The 12,701-nt window shown below is 44.3% G+C and overlaps 2 protein-coding genes across 2 annotated transcripts; both read right to left on the bottom strand.

Annotated features, from left to right (window-relative positions):
- Positions 1–9,010: 9,010 nt before the first annotated feature.
- Positions 9,011–9,523, bottom strand: LOC145584056 (uncharacterized). Its single transcript, XM_081640994.1, has one exon. It carries the CDS (start codon positions 9,521–9,523, stop codon positions 9,011–9,013), a length of 513 nt encoding a protein of 170 aa, XP_081497120.1.
- Positions 9,524–12,155: 2,632 nt separating this feature from the next.
- LOC145584055 (uncharacterized) lies at positions 12,156–12,701 on the bottom strand. The gene has a single exon (XM_081640992.1). The coding sequence runs from the start codon at positions 12,699–12,701 to the stop codon at positions 12,156–12,158; it is 546 nt and encodes a 181-aa protein (XP_081497118.1).

The following is a 12,701-nucleotide window of genomic DNA, read 5'->3' as shown; positions in this document are numbered from 1 at the left end:
GTTCAGACAAAGCTTAGATCAAAATACTTTGACATCTTTATTATTATTATTATTATTATTATTATTATTATTATTATTATTATTATTATTTTATATATTAAAAGGCGTTCCTCAAGAATTTAAGATGCATGCCACATGGCGCTCTCCTCAAGGTGTTCCTAATGAAGTTTAGGTGCCACGTGGCGCTCTCCTCATTTAATCCGATTTTCACTCCATATCTAAAAATATGGTTCTTACAAGATTTGAACCCACAACCTCAAGTTTAAATTTCAACGTGTTAGCCACTAAGCTATTACCATATTACATGTCATTTAATAAAAATTAAATATTAATAAAGATTTTTGTCATGGAAATAATGCAGTAACTCGGGGCATCGCCCGGGCCTAACACTAGTTATACTTTTAATTTGTTGGTGCATATCGATGGAAGATTTTGACACCTCACCTCAAAATAAGTTTATTATAGTTATCAAAATTAAGGCATGTTCACATTTATACAAATGAGCTGAACTGAACTGAACTGAATTGATTGGAGCTGAACTGAACTGAACTGAACTGAAATTAAGCTGAAGTGAACATGCCCTTATTTATTTCAATCATAAGTTAAAGAAATGAATTTTACAATTTGTTAGAAGGATTTTTTGACAACTACCACATGTAATTGTTGCTATTTTATTACCACCTACATTTTATGAAAACACAAAAACTTCCCACCACTTTGACCAACCCCTCAAAGATGATATCATCATTGCTATTTCCCTCCGTTTTCTTTCTTCGTCACTCGATTCTCACTTGCCTCTTCTTCCACTTAAATATAAATTGAGGCATATCTTGAAATCGAATTGCTAGAATCCCTATTTTTTTAAGATTCGAAGCAAGAACAACGAATTTTGAAACCCTAATTTTTTAATTTAGTAATTTGCTTTTAGTATTTGTGCAAAATTAAAAAGGAGATGAAGAAGAAAGACTGAGTATTGAAAGAGGAAGGAAGGAAAAGGAAGGAAATACCATTTTGTGGGCCCCACCATGACATTATCTTTCAAAATAGTGGGAAGTTTTATCATTTTTATAAAATTTAGGTGGTAAATTTTAATAAAAAAAAAACTGTAGCTGGTGATTCCTAAAACAGCAATAATTGTAAGTAGTAATTGTCAAAAATTCCTTGTTATAATTAATCATACTATTGACGATGATAAACATATAAAAGTAACTTGTATGTTGGACATATGTGACATCTATTTAGCATTGTTAATTTTTGGATTTTTTGACGATTACCACTTACAAATGTTGCTATTTTAGCAATTACCACCTACATTTTTTAAAATTTTTTTATCACCTACTATTTTTTAAAACATTAAACTTCATACCTAATTGGCTATGAACTGAAGTGTGATGTCATGTAGGGCCCACTAATTACTATCTCACCATATTTCCCTTCTTTTTTTTCTTTATTTCTCGATTTCTCACTCTCCTATACTGTACTCCTCTCAAAATTAGGGAAAAAACTTCAAATTAAATTACATATTCATGATAATTATTTCACAATTTAAATTTTTTTCCCCAATTTTGAGAGTAGTACAATATAGGCGAATAAGAAATTGAGTGAGTGATAGGCCGTCGTCGAGCCTACCAAAGATAAAAGTCCTATCTTGGTCTCACTAGCTAATAGCAGGGGTAAGAAAGGGTCGAACCCAAGAGAGGCGTTGAATCAACCACCGAGATACTACCGTTTAAGTAAGCTAAATGAAGTCGGTATTGGTTTGGTTTTATGTAACATGTACTAGTTCAAAACAACTAAGACTAAGGGGAGATTAACAATATTTAGAGGATTCTAGGGCTCGGGAAATACCACTCAACTTCATCACAAATCACAAATAGCCTGTAGCAAACAATGGTAAATTAAGGGGATAATATAGGGGAAGTCATCTAAAGCACCCAACTACTCTATCAAGCTAGAGGGATTACTTGAATCATGAATGCAACCTACTCTCGTGGTTACAAAGCACAAAACAAGTATTAAAGAATAATCACCATGACAAAAACATTCCCTTGACTGGAAATTCCTATTCTCATGGCATTTCAAATCAATTAAGCATAAGGGAGCTAACTCAAGTTCATCTCTCGATCCTTCGTTGAGAAAGCTTGGATAATAGTTCTAGCAATGGCCATATACAAGAACTAAGCAATTAAACCACTTAAGCTCAACTAATTAACACCTAACAATTACCAAATTAACACATGCAACAAGCAATTAGTGACTACATTGAGGGTTTTACCCCAACCCTAGAAAATTAGTGTTCCAGGTACGGATCCAAGGGTTTTGCTGGGTGAGCTGGGCCCTATCGACAACCTACACAAGGCAACACACGTAAACTGCCCTCGGGGGTGGCTCGAGGAACCCCCCTCCGATGCCTAAGTTAGAGAGTGTTTAGAGAGAGAAAGTGTACTTAGAGAGATGTAGAGAGTATAATAACTTGTGTGTCTAACCTCTTTTCCGTTGTACTTTGCCCTCTATTTATAGGTGTACGATCTCCTTTGTGGAGAGTTCGACCTGGTCAGCTCTGCGGGCTGACTCCATCGGGCTGGTGAGCCCCTCACAATTGTTCTCTCGGCCATGAGTGCGCACCCTCGGAGTTGGGCGATAGTTCAGCGGGAGCTATCCTATACAACTAGCCCCTCAAGAGGTGATATGAGGTCACTCATGCCGACTCTTACTTGCGCGGTGGAATCTTCCCAACCGAGCCCAGCTGGAAGGAATAGCTCAGCAGGAGCTATCCCCTACAACTAGCCCCTCAAGAGATGGCGTGAGGTCATTCATGCCAACTATTCTGAGCGTGTGGCCTTATCGGCCGTGGCTCAACGGGTCGTCTGACTAAATTACCCTGCACACTCCTAGCCCCTTAAGTCTCTGGGTTGTTGATGCGATCCGGAGACTTGGGAGATCAGGTCGTAATTCTGGTGATGGTGCTACCATGCTGCTTGGTTTTTATGATGGCTCTGTTCCTGCTTGCTAGGCACACGTCTGGTCGTGGTTTGCCAAGACTGCAGGGAGAGATTTTGATCACTCCCGCTGAAGTTTGAGAAATGACAAGCTTGCGGAGAGGAACTTTGATCATTCCCGTTGAAGTCTGTGAAATGACAATCTTGCGGAGAGGAATTTCGATCACTCCCGCTGAAGTCTGAGAAATGACGAGCTTGCGGAGAGGAATTTCGATCACTCCCGCTGAAGTGCGCGTTTTTTTTTTCTTTTTTCTTTTTTTTAGGCGGGAATAGTGTTAGCATGAATGGGACACGTGTTGATGATCCAAGCCGTCAGTTTCGATTTTACTGGAGTGACATGGCGGTTTGGCTTTACTTCATGCCCAACCGCCCATTTACTTCGTATTAAATTCACTGTCCCCCCCTTTTTACTTCTTTTACTCTCCTCACTTTTTATTTTTCATCTTCCCTTCTTCTTCATTTTCATTTCAAAAAATTTCGCTCTTCGTTTTCCCCTTCAGACGCTCGCGATTCCTCCATTGTTGCGGTAAGTTCTCGCTTTCTTCATCTTTGCTTTTGCTTCCTTTTCCTGTTATATTTACTTTTCTCCTCTTTGTTCTTGCTTTCTTACTAATTTGGCTTTTTTCTTCCTCTTGGTTGCAGTTTTGAGCATCACTTTTGTTCGAGCTCTTGTGTTCGCCATTGTTGTTGTACTCTGTTGCTTCTGTAACTTTTGTTCTAAAGGTACTTACTTTGTACCTTTTGTTGTATGTACTTACCCAATTTTGCTTCTTTTTGCATTTTTTTCACAAAATTGTGTCTTTTGACTCGTTTCAATTATCATTGTCCAATTTTACCCCCTTTTTGTTGTTGTAATTGCGCTCTTGATTCTTTCTTTTTATTCCTCCATTATTCTTGTCTCCATAAACTGATTTTCAATTTTCGATGCCCCATTACCTTCTTCCTCCTCTTTGTGGGCTTTTTGTCTTTGTAGATTTCACAATGTCTGACGCTTCTAATAGTCAGAACATAAGTGAGCCTCAAGTGGCCACTGAATCGGATTCTCCTTCTCGATCATCCCTCTCAGGTGAGCGCCCTGCGCACACTTCTCCTGTTTCTCATTCTTCTTCCCCCGCTCCTATACAAGTGGTTATGCCTTTTAATTGTCCCCCCGCTGCGAGCGGGACGGGTACTGCTTCGACTCCTACTGTTGCATCTGGGTCAAGCAGTAGTCGTCCTGCTGAGGGTAGTGCTTTTCGCCCTTTTCAACGCAAGCCTCGCCCTGATTTCTTTGATCCTTACTGCTAGCGGGTGCTTGTTTTGGATGTGATTCCTTTGTCCCATCTTACCCGTTTGAGGATGCGCGCAATGCGCCATAAATAGTTAGCCGACGCTGTCAAGGCTAATCCTCCTGATGTGTCCCTTGTTAGCCTCATTCCCAATGTTCAGCCTTTAAACAGTTTTGCTTGGCTTGATGACATGGCTGATGTGAATCGGTTTGACCATTATATAGTGCGGGGTGGCAGTGCTGAGTCATCACCGTCTCCCTCTCCAGCTATCCATTCGAGCAGGATGACTAAATCCCTAGGTGATCGCTCTTTTTATGATTGTCAGCCCACTTATGTTGTGGAGCTTGTAGAGGAAGGCAAAACTGAGTTATTTCTGGATGACAAATGCTATGGGCCCAAGAACTGCGTGCTGGACTCCAGTTGGCGTAAGGACGCCAAGAGATTGAACCTTGCTTCTGTTGGGCAGAAGTTTTACGGTTTTGGTGAGGGCTATGAGTTGGTCCTGCCCACTGATGGTGCGAAGCTGTCTGCTCCCCCCGCTGGTCATATTGCTGTGTTTGCTTCTCAGCTAGATTTGGGTCTGAGGTTTCCCCTTGACCTTACTCTGGAGAAGGTGTTTCGTGCCTTTAATATTTGTATATCCTTGCTGCATCCAACTTCCCTTCACACCTTGATCTGCCTGCTATGGTTCCTGCGTTTTCGAAGGTATCCTGAGTCCCTGCACTTATTCAAGTCTTTAATGAGCCTGAAAAGGTCTGCTTCTGGGATTAAGTCTGGGTGGTACTACGTAGCTCCCAAGGATGGTAGAGTTCTGTCCTTCCCAAAGCTTGGTCGCTTCAGGGATTGGACTGGTAAGTTCTTCTGGGTGAAGGTGCCCTCTACTTTTGCTGTGCCGCGCAATTTTCAGGAGATTCGTACCAACATGGCTGGGGTTACTATCTCCCCATCTGAGTCTGCCCGTGAGACGGAGGCCTTTGACACTCTGCAGGGAGCGGGGACTGGTGACTCGAAATTTCCCAAGATCTGGCTGCCCAACTCTATATACATTGTGGGCAACGAGCAGCTCTCTGCTATGCGTTTGTGCTATACGCATGAGGCTGGTAAGTTTTTGCCTTCCTTTCTTCCCTTTCTTCTTCTTTTTTTTTATTTTTTTAATTTTTTTTTTAGTCCTTATGTTATTTTGTTTCTTTGTTTCCCATTTTCAGGTTATGACAAGCTGGATAGGCGCATTCTTGGGTTGGCTGATAATTGGAAGGACCCCTTAACTGCTACCCCTGATAATCCTTCAGAGCTTTTTAACACTCTGGAGGTATATGTTGGTTCCCTAAAGAATGAGGTGCGCCTAGCTCCATCTGAGCTGCGGGCTGTCTTTGGCACTGTGACAGCTGCTGATCGTGCAGGATCCAGCCGTACTGAAGCTGAGCCCTCATCCTCCACTGTTGGGAGTAGACGCGATACTCGGCCTACCCCCCGAAGAGCGGCTTCAGATTCTGAGGCATTAGTGGCGCATGGTGCTTCTCTTGAGAAGCAGCCTGCTGCGGCTTCCGGCCAGGTGGCACCTCAAACCTCTGCTGCCAAAAAACAACTTGATCAAGCTTCTGATGATCCAAAGAATACCGCTGATGATTTTGCGGATAACGTTCTCAAGTTTCCCTCTGATGAGGTTGAGACTACTACTGTTGCGGGTGTAAAGCCCACTTCTTTTGCTGAGCATGTTCTGCTCTTTTCTTCTGATATCGATACTGCTATTGCTGCAAAGGATACTGTAGCTCCTTCTGTTGAAGCCACTGATTTCCAACTTCCTGATGATACTATCATGGAGCTTCCAAAGTTTCCGCCGCGCCCTTCCAGATTGCGAGGGCGGCTCCGAAGCGCCACCAGGGGTGGGCACTCTCAGGGGAGTACTCATAAGGAGGATCGGCCAATTATTGATTTGGAGGATGATCCTGTGACCTCTGCCCCCACCGAGGATGAGCCCGCTGCGAAAAAGGCTCGCACCTCCTCTAGCCTTGATTCTTTTGCTTCTCACTCTACTAACACTGGGCAACCTGGTGGGAATGCTGACAGGGGAGTCGATACTCAGAATTCTAGTGAACTTAATCATTGTGTTCACCAATTCCTGAGTGATGCCTTTGAGAACCTGCTGTTTGCTACCTCAATCTTTGCTGGGGGTACCTTCCGCCCTACTAGGCCCATTGAATTTTCTGAGGTCCCCATTGATGCCCACCTTTGTCCCTTGCTGTGCCCTGCTGGAGCTGAGAATGCTCCATTTCGCCCAAAGATGAACGTGAGGGCTGATGAATCCTTGTTCGTGGACGATCCCCAGAAGGGTGGTACCTTGGGGTATCGTCTTACTCTGGGAGTTTGTCTCCCCACTGATTCTACACGCAGCTCGGCCAGTCTTCCTACGGCTACGGCTTGTCATGACTTGCGGAAGGTTAGTCCTTGCTTTTAGTCTTTTCTTCTTTGATTCTGGTTTCTTTTTCTTCTTTTGCTTATTCTTTTGTTAATGCCTTGTCTTATTTTTATCTTTAATTAATTTCTATTCTAGCTTACTCTTTCCTTTCTCTGCCTTTTTGTAGCTTGTCAGTTCTGTTGGGGACTTATCCAATGCCTTGCTTACAGTGGAGAAGGAGTACCAGAATCAAGGCCTGATTCTTTCTCAGAAGAATTTGGAAGTTCAGCAGGCTCGTATGGAGAGGGATGCCATGGTTAGTGAGGTGACTCCTCTAAGGGAGAGGGCGGACGCCCTACAGCTCTAGTTGGGAGAATTTCAGCTCACCCAAACCAAACTAGCGAGCTACGAGGAGCAGCTGCAGACTTCTCAAGCAAGGGTGCAGACGTTGGAAGCAGAGATTGTCAATCTGGGGGCTGGGCGTATAACTGAGCTGGAAGTTGCTAGGAAGGAGGCACTTAAGGCCTTTGCGCTTTCTCCTGCTTTTGCTAATTTATTGGCTGATCGCCATGATGGTGGATGGGAGGCTGATGCCCGCTGTGTGAGCAGTTTGTATGGTGAAGGTGAGGAGCAGCAGGCTCGTTACAACACTTTTTGGGCTAAGGTTGAGGCTGCTGGCGACGCTGGCTTATTCGAGCTGCCCGCTGACCATCCTCGTGTTGCTAGCTGCAAGGTTCCTGACCATGCTGTGCTGAACTTGGAGGTTCCCCTCTACCCTAACGTTGCTGCAGCTATTGGGGTAGAGTCTTTGGCTGGTGGATAATAAAGGTTATGGCGGCTGTCACCTTCCTACTCTAGTGGTTCCTCTAAGTTTCCCTCACCTAGATCCGTGGTAACTAGGTAGCTTTTGTTGCTGTCTTTGGGGTGTATAGCCACCAAAGATTATATTTTCTTGTGTCTTCTCAGAATACTTTATCTTTTGTTGCTGGGCTTGTCCAACGTAACTTGAATTCATGTTTCCTTGACTTATTTTGCTGGGTGTTTCCTCGTCTAGGTGGACGAGGGCTCAGCTTTGCATATATTGTAATTGATTTGCTGGATGTTTACCCTGTCCTGGTGGGCAGGGGTTCAGCTTTGTGTTGTATGTACTTGATGGTTTTTCTACTATTTCGTCCACTGATTGTTTTGTGGTCTGCGTGTTCGTTTGAACCTGCTGTTGAGCCAAGGTGTAGTAGTACCTAGGCCTTAGCACAGCAGCCCCTTTGTTGCGCTCAGTGAAGCCTCGTAGGTTGGGCCTCCCTGTTTTCTTGATTTGGCTGCTGAGGGCTTTTTTACCTTCTTTCTCTTTTCTATGTTTAGCTGGAGCTTCGATGAGCTTTGCTCTTTCTGCCCTGTTTGTACTGTATGTTTATGCTTTATGTACTCTGCTTAATTCTTGTAGAGACTTGCTTGCATATTGGCTAGTTTATTCAATTGTTGACTGTTTGGCATCATTCAGTCTATTCTGCTGAGACTTACTTGTGTCAACCATCTTTTGGCTGCTTGTTTATGTTATTCAGCTTATTTCGCTGTGACTTGTTGTTTATGTCATTCTGCTTGTTTATGTTGTGACTTATTGCTTATGTCATTTAGCTTGTTTAGGCTGTGACTTATTGCTTATGTCATTCAGTTTGTTTATGCTGTGACTTATTGCTTATGTCCTTCAGCTTGTTTATGCTGTGACTTATTGCTTTGTGCCTCTTACTTCTCTTCGTAAGGGCTTATTATATGCCTATCTCCTCCTCCTCTCCCCCTCAAAGAGGTGAGTTGAGTGGGACTAAGAGAACCTTAGTGTTGCCCGCGCAGCCCATCCTTATTCGTTTTTACTGCCCTTTCCTGCTCAAGTTGAACGTGTCAGGCCTCCCCCTCAGGCGTCCCCGAGGTGGTGCCCTGTTTTACTTTGAGCAGGTAAGGTGAGATTTTAGGGAGGGATGTTCTTTTGCTGTTTAACGTTGTTTCGCTGCTCCATGCTAAGGTGCTAGCTGCCTTCAGCACTTGCATGCTTTCTTTCTTTTCTTTTTTTTTTCCTGCATGTTAGTGTATGATGCTAAAGCATGATATATTTAAACAAGTTTATGCAATATACTCTTCACGTAGAGGCTCGTATTTCCTTGAATTAAAATGGCTTAAATTCCTTAATTGACATAACATGAACTAAATAGAGTTCTTGCAAAATTGAAACAATTATCCCCAGTTCTACTTAATTTCTTGCCTTTTTAAACAAAATATTTCTTTAACACACCAGCATTGAAACTATTCCTTAAGACCTGACCTTCCTGATCTGCAACGAGGAATGCACCAGGTCCTACCTACTCATGAATGATGAAGGGGCCTTCCCAATTGGCTGACAGCTTTCCATGCTGGTTTCCTCTTCCCACTGCTGCTGTCCTTATGAGGACCAAGTCTCCAGGCAGGAGCTCCCGGTGCTTGACTCTTTTGTTGAAAGCTTTGGAAATCCTGCTCTTCTTGGCTGCCAGCTTGAGAGCGGCTTTTAGCCTTACTTCCGACAGGAAGTCTAATTCTTCCAGCATGCGCTTTTCATTTCTTTGTGGCTCATAGTGTTGTATCCTCAGGCTGGGAATTTGTACTTCCACTAGGACGACTGCATCAGCCCCGTAGGCTAGAGTGAAAGGGCTTTTACCAGTGGATTCTTTCTCTGTGGTTCTGTTTGCCCATAACACCTCTGGGACTAGGTTAGCCCATAGGCCTTTGTGCTCCTCCAGCTTCCTCTGCAGGGCTATTAAGATCAGGTTGTTTGCTGCTTCAGCTTGGCCATTACTCTGTGGGTGACAGACTGAGGCACTTGCGTACTTGGTGCCCATGTCCTCCAGGTAATCCTTGATGGTGTCGCAGTCGAATTGGCACCCGTGGTCAAAGACTATGCATTACGGCACCCCGAACCTTGTGATGATGTTTTTCCATATGAACGTCCTCACTTGGGTTTCCTTTATGTACTTAGTGGGCTCGGCCTCTATCCACTTGGTAAAATAGTCTACTGCCACTATGAGGTACTTCCTGCCCGCTGACCTAGTGGTGAAGGGTCCCAATATGTTCATTCCCCACTGAGCAAACGGGATCGGGCTGAGGATTGGGGTCAGATAATTTGCTGGCTGGTTTATGACTGGGGAATATTTTTGACACTTGTCACACTTTTTCACATATGCCAGTGCGTCTTGCGTCAGAGTTGGCCAGTATGCACCCCTTATGAGAACTTCTACTCCCAATGCCTTTCCACTAATGTGGTTGGCACATATTCCTGAGTGTGCTTCTTCCATGATTTTCTCCTGCTCCCACTCTAGAATACACCTTAGCAGTGGTTTTGAGAAGCCCTTCTTGTTGAGCTCCCCATTCGTCACCATGTACCAGTTAGCGTCTTTCTTCACTTTCTTAGCTTGCACTTCATCGTCCGGCAGCGAGCCATGAACTTTGTATGCCAGTATGTCTGTGAACCAAGCTCGCTGCTGTCCGATGCAGTTCACCTACTTGTTTTCGGCGATGCTGCTTTCCTCCGGGACTTCCACCATCACTGTCCTTGTGAGACTTTGCAGGGTGGAACTAGCTAACTTTGATAACGCATCAGCCTGGGAGTTTCCCGCTCTAGGGACCAAGTTTATCTGGAAATGAACTAGTTGAGCTGCCAGCTCCTTTACCTTGGTTACATACTTCAACATTGTGGATTCCTTAATCTCATATTTCCCCCTCAGCTGACTGGCGACAAGCTGAGAGTCAGTCTGCATATGGACTTTCTTGGCTCCGGCTGCGATACTCATACGCAGGCCTGCCAAAGCTGCCTCGTACTCTTCCTCATTGTTCGATGTCTTGAATTTGAACTTAATGACATACTCAAATACATTACCCTCTGGGGATGTCATTATGATCCCTGCTCCGCTCCCTGTTTGGGCTGATGATCCATCTACCTCTACCTTCCAAATTCCAATATCATCTTCTTTCTCCTCATACGAGGCTTCCACGATGAAGTCTGCTAAGGCTTTCACTTTGATATCTGCCCTAGGTTTGACCTCGAACTCATACTCGGAGAGCTCAATGGCCCACTTCAAGAGTCTGCCTGACGCGTCCATTTTTTGTAATTCTTTCTCCAGTGGGTGATTTGTGAGGATTTGTATTATGTGCGCGTCAAAATATGGTTTCAACTTCCTTGCTGTAGTTACCACCGCAAAAGCCAGCTTCTCCACCAATGGGTACCATTGCTCGGCCTTAGTCAGCACGTGGCTCACAAAGTATATTGGCCTTTGCTGCTTTTGTCTTTCTACCAGGAGAACGGCTGCGATTGTTTGAATTGACGCAGAAATGTACAACTGTAATTTTTCTTTCAGCTCCGGGCTGTTCATTGTTGGGAGCTTAGTCAGATGCTCCTTGATGCCCTCAAAGGCTTCTTTTTCTACGACTCCCCACTTAAATTCCCTGTTCCCTTTCAGCAACTGGTAGAACAGTAAAGCTTTGTCGGCTGACTTGCTGATGAACCTAGTCAGTGCAGCCATTCTGCTTGTCAGCCGCATGATGTCCTTAATGCACATAGGCTCAAGTAAGCTCAGGGCTGCTATAACCTTCTCCGGATTTGCATCTATCCCTCTCTCACTGATAAGGAAGCCCAAGAATTTTCCCGAGCTCACCTCGAAGACACATTTCTTCGGGTTAAGTTTGATGTTATACTTATTTAGGGTGGGAAATGTTTCCTCCAGATCCATGATATGTCCTTCCTGCGTGACGCTCTTGACAATTGAGTCGTCCACGTATACCTCAACATTCCTACCCTTCTGGTGCATGAACACTCTATCCATTGTCTTCTGAAAAGTAGCTCCGGCATTCTTCAACCCGAAGGGCATAGCTATGTAATTGTATACTCCCCCCTCGGTGATGAATGCGGTTTTCTGCCGGTTTGGGTTGTGTAAGCTGATCTGATGGTACCCAGAGAACGCATCCATGAAGCTTAGCAGGGCGTGCCCGCTAGTTGAATCTACCAGCTGATCGATTCGGGGCAGCGGGTAACAGTCTTTCAGGCAAGCTTTGTTGAGATATGTGAAATCAACATACATCCTCCACTGGCCATTTGCCTTCTTCACCATGAGCACGTTGGCTAGCCATTCCGGGTAGTCGCAAGGCTCAATGAATCCAGCTTCCAGGAGTTTTTCCCCTTCTTCCTGGATTGCCTGATTTTTCTTTGTGGAGAAGCTTCGTTTCTTCTGCCTTATTGGCTTGATATCTTCTCTCACATTTAGCCTGTGGACCATGACTGCAGGGTCAATTTCGGGCATCTCATCTGCTGAAAATGCAAAGATGTCCTTGTTCTTTCTCAGCAATTCTATGAGGTGTACCCCCACTCCAGGATCAATGTCCTTTCCAATTTTCACTGTTCTCAAAGGATCACCTTCTGTGAGCTCAATTGTAACATGCTCCCTACTGGGAAGCGGCCTACCCATTTCCTCCTTTGCAGGCTCAAAATTTTCCATGGCTAGCTTCTGCTTTTCCTTCTTCCTGTGATATTTCGCGCTTCCTTTTTCTTGACTTTTTCTCGGCTTGCTCAATGGACCTTTGCTCTGAGACAGGATGCTGTCTGGTCCTAGTGGGCTGCTTTAGAGCAGTTATGTAACATTGTTGAGCCATCTTCTGGCTTCCTCTGAGCTTTGCCGACCGTCCTTCATTAGTTGTGTAAGCCGTGGCAAGATGATAGGTGGAAACCAATCCGCCGATATTGTGGATGAGCGGCCTTCCCATGATCACATTGTAAGGTGAAGGGGAGTTTATCACTAGGAACTCTGCTCGAACATCGCGCATTTTTGACCTTTCACCTACTCGGACTGAGAGCTCAATTATACCCTCCGGGGTCAGTCCAGACCCGTTAAGCCCAGTGACTTCATAACTCACCCTTTTTAGATCTTTCCTATCTAACTTCAGTTCTTTGAACGCGTTGATATATAGGATGTTGGCTGAGCTGCCACCATCTATCAGTATTCGGTCTACTTCCCAATTTGCAATTCTCAT

The sequence above is a fragment of the Chenopodium album genome, chromosome 16, assembly GCF_948465745.1.
Source record: "Chenopodium album chromosome 16, dcCheAlbu1.1, whole genome shotgun sequence".
Classification (NCBI taxonomy): Eukaryota; Viridiplantae; Streptophyta; class Magnoliopsida; order Caryophyllales; family Amaranthaceae; genus Chenopodium; species Chenopodium album.
The sequence above is the reverse complement of the archived record's forward strand: the minus strand, read 5'-3'. Positions and strand labels throughout refer to the sequence as shown.

What these genes read in the sequence shown, in the direction of transcription:
- LOC145584056 (XM_081640994.1), bottom strand. Translation starts at nt 9,523, where the DNA reads ATGGGCACCAAGTACGCAAGTGCCTCAGTCTGTCACCCACAGAGTAAT.
- LOC145584055 (XM_081640992.1), bottom strand. Translation starts at nt 12,701, where the DNA reads ATGAGAATTGCAAATTGGGAAGTAGACCGAATACTGATAGATGGTGGC.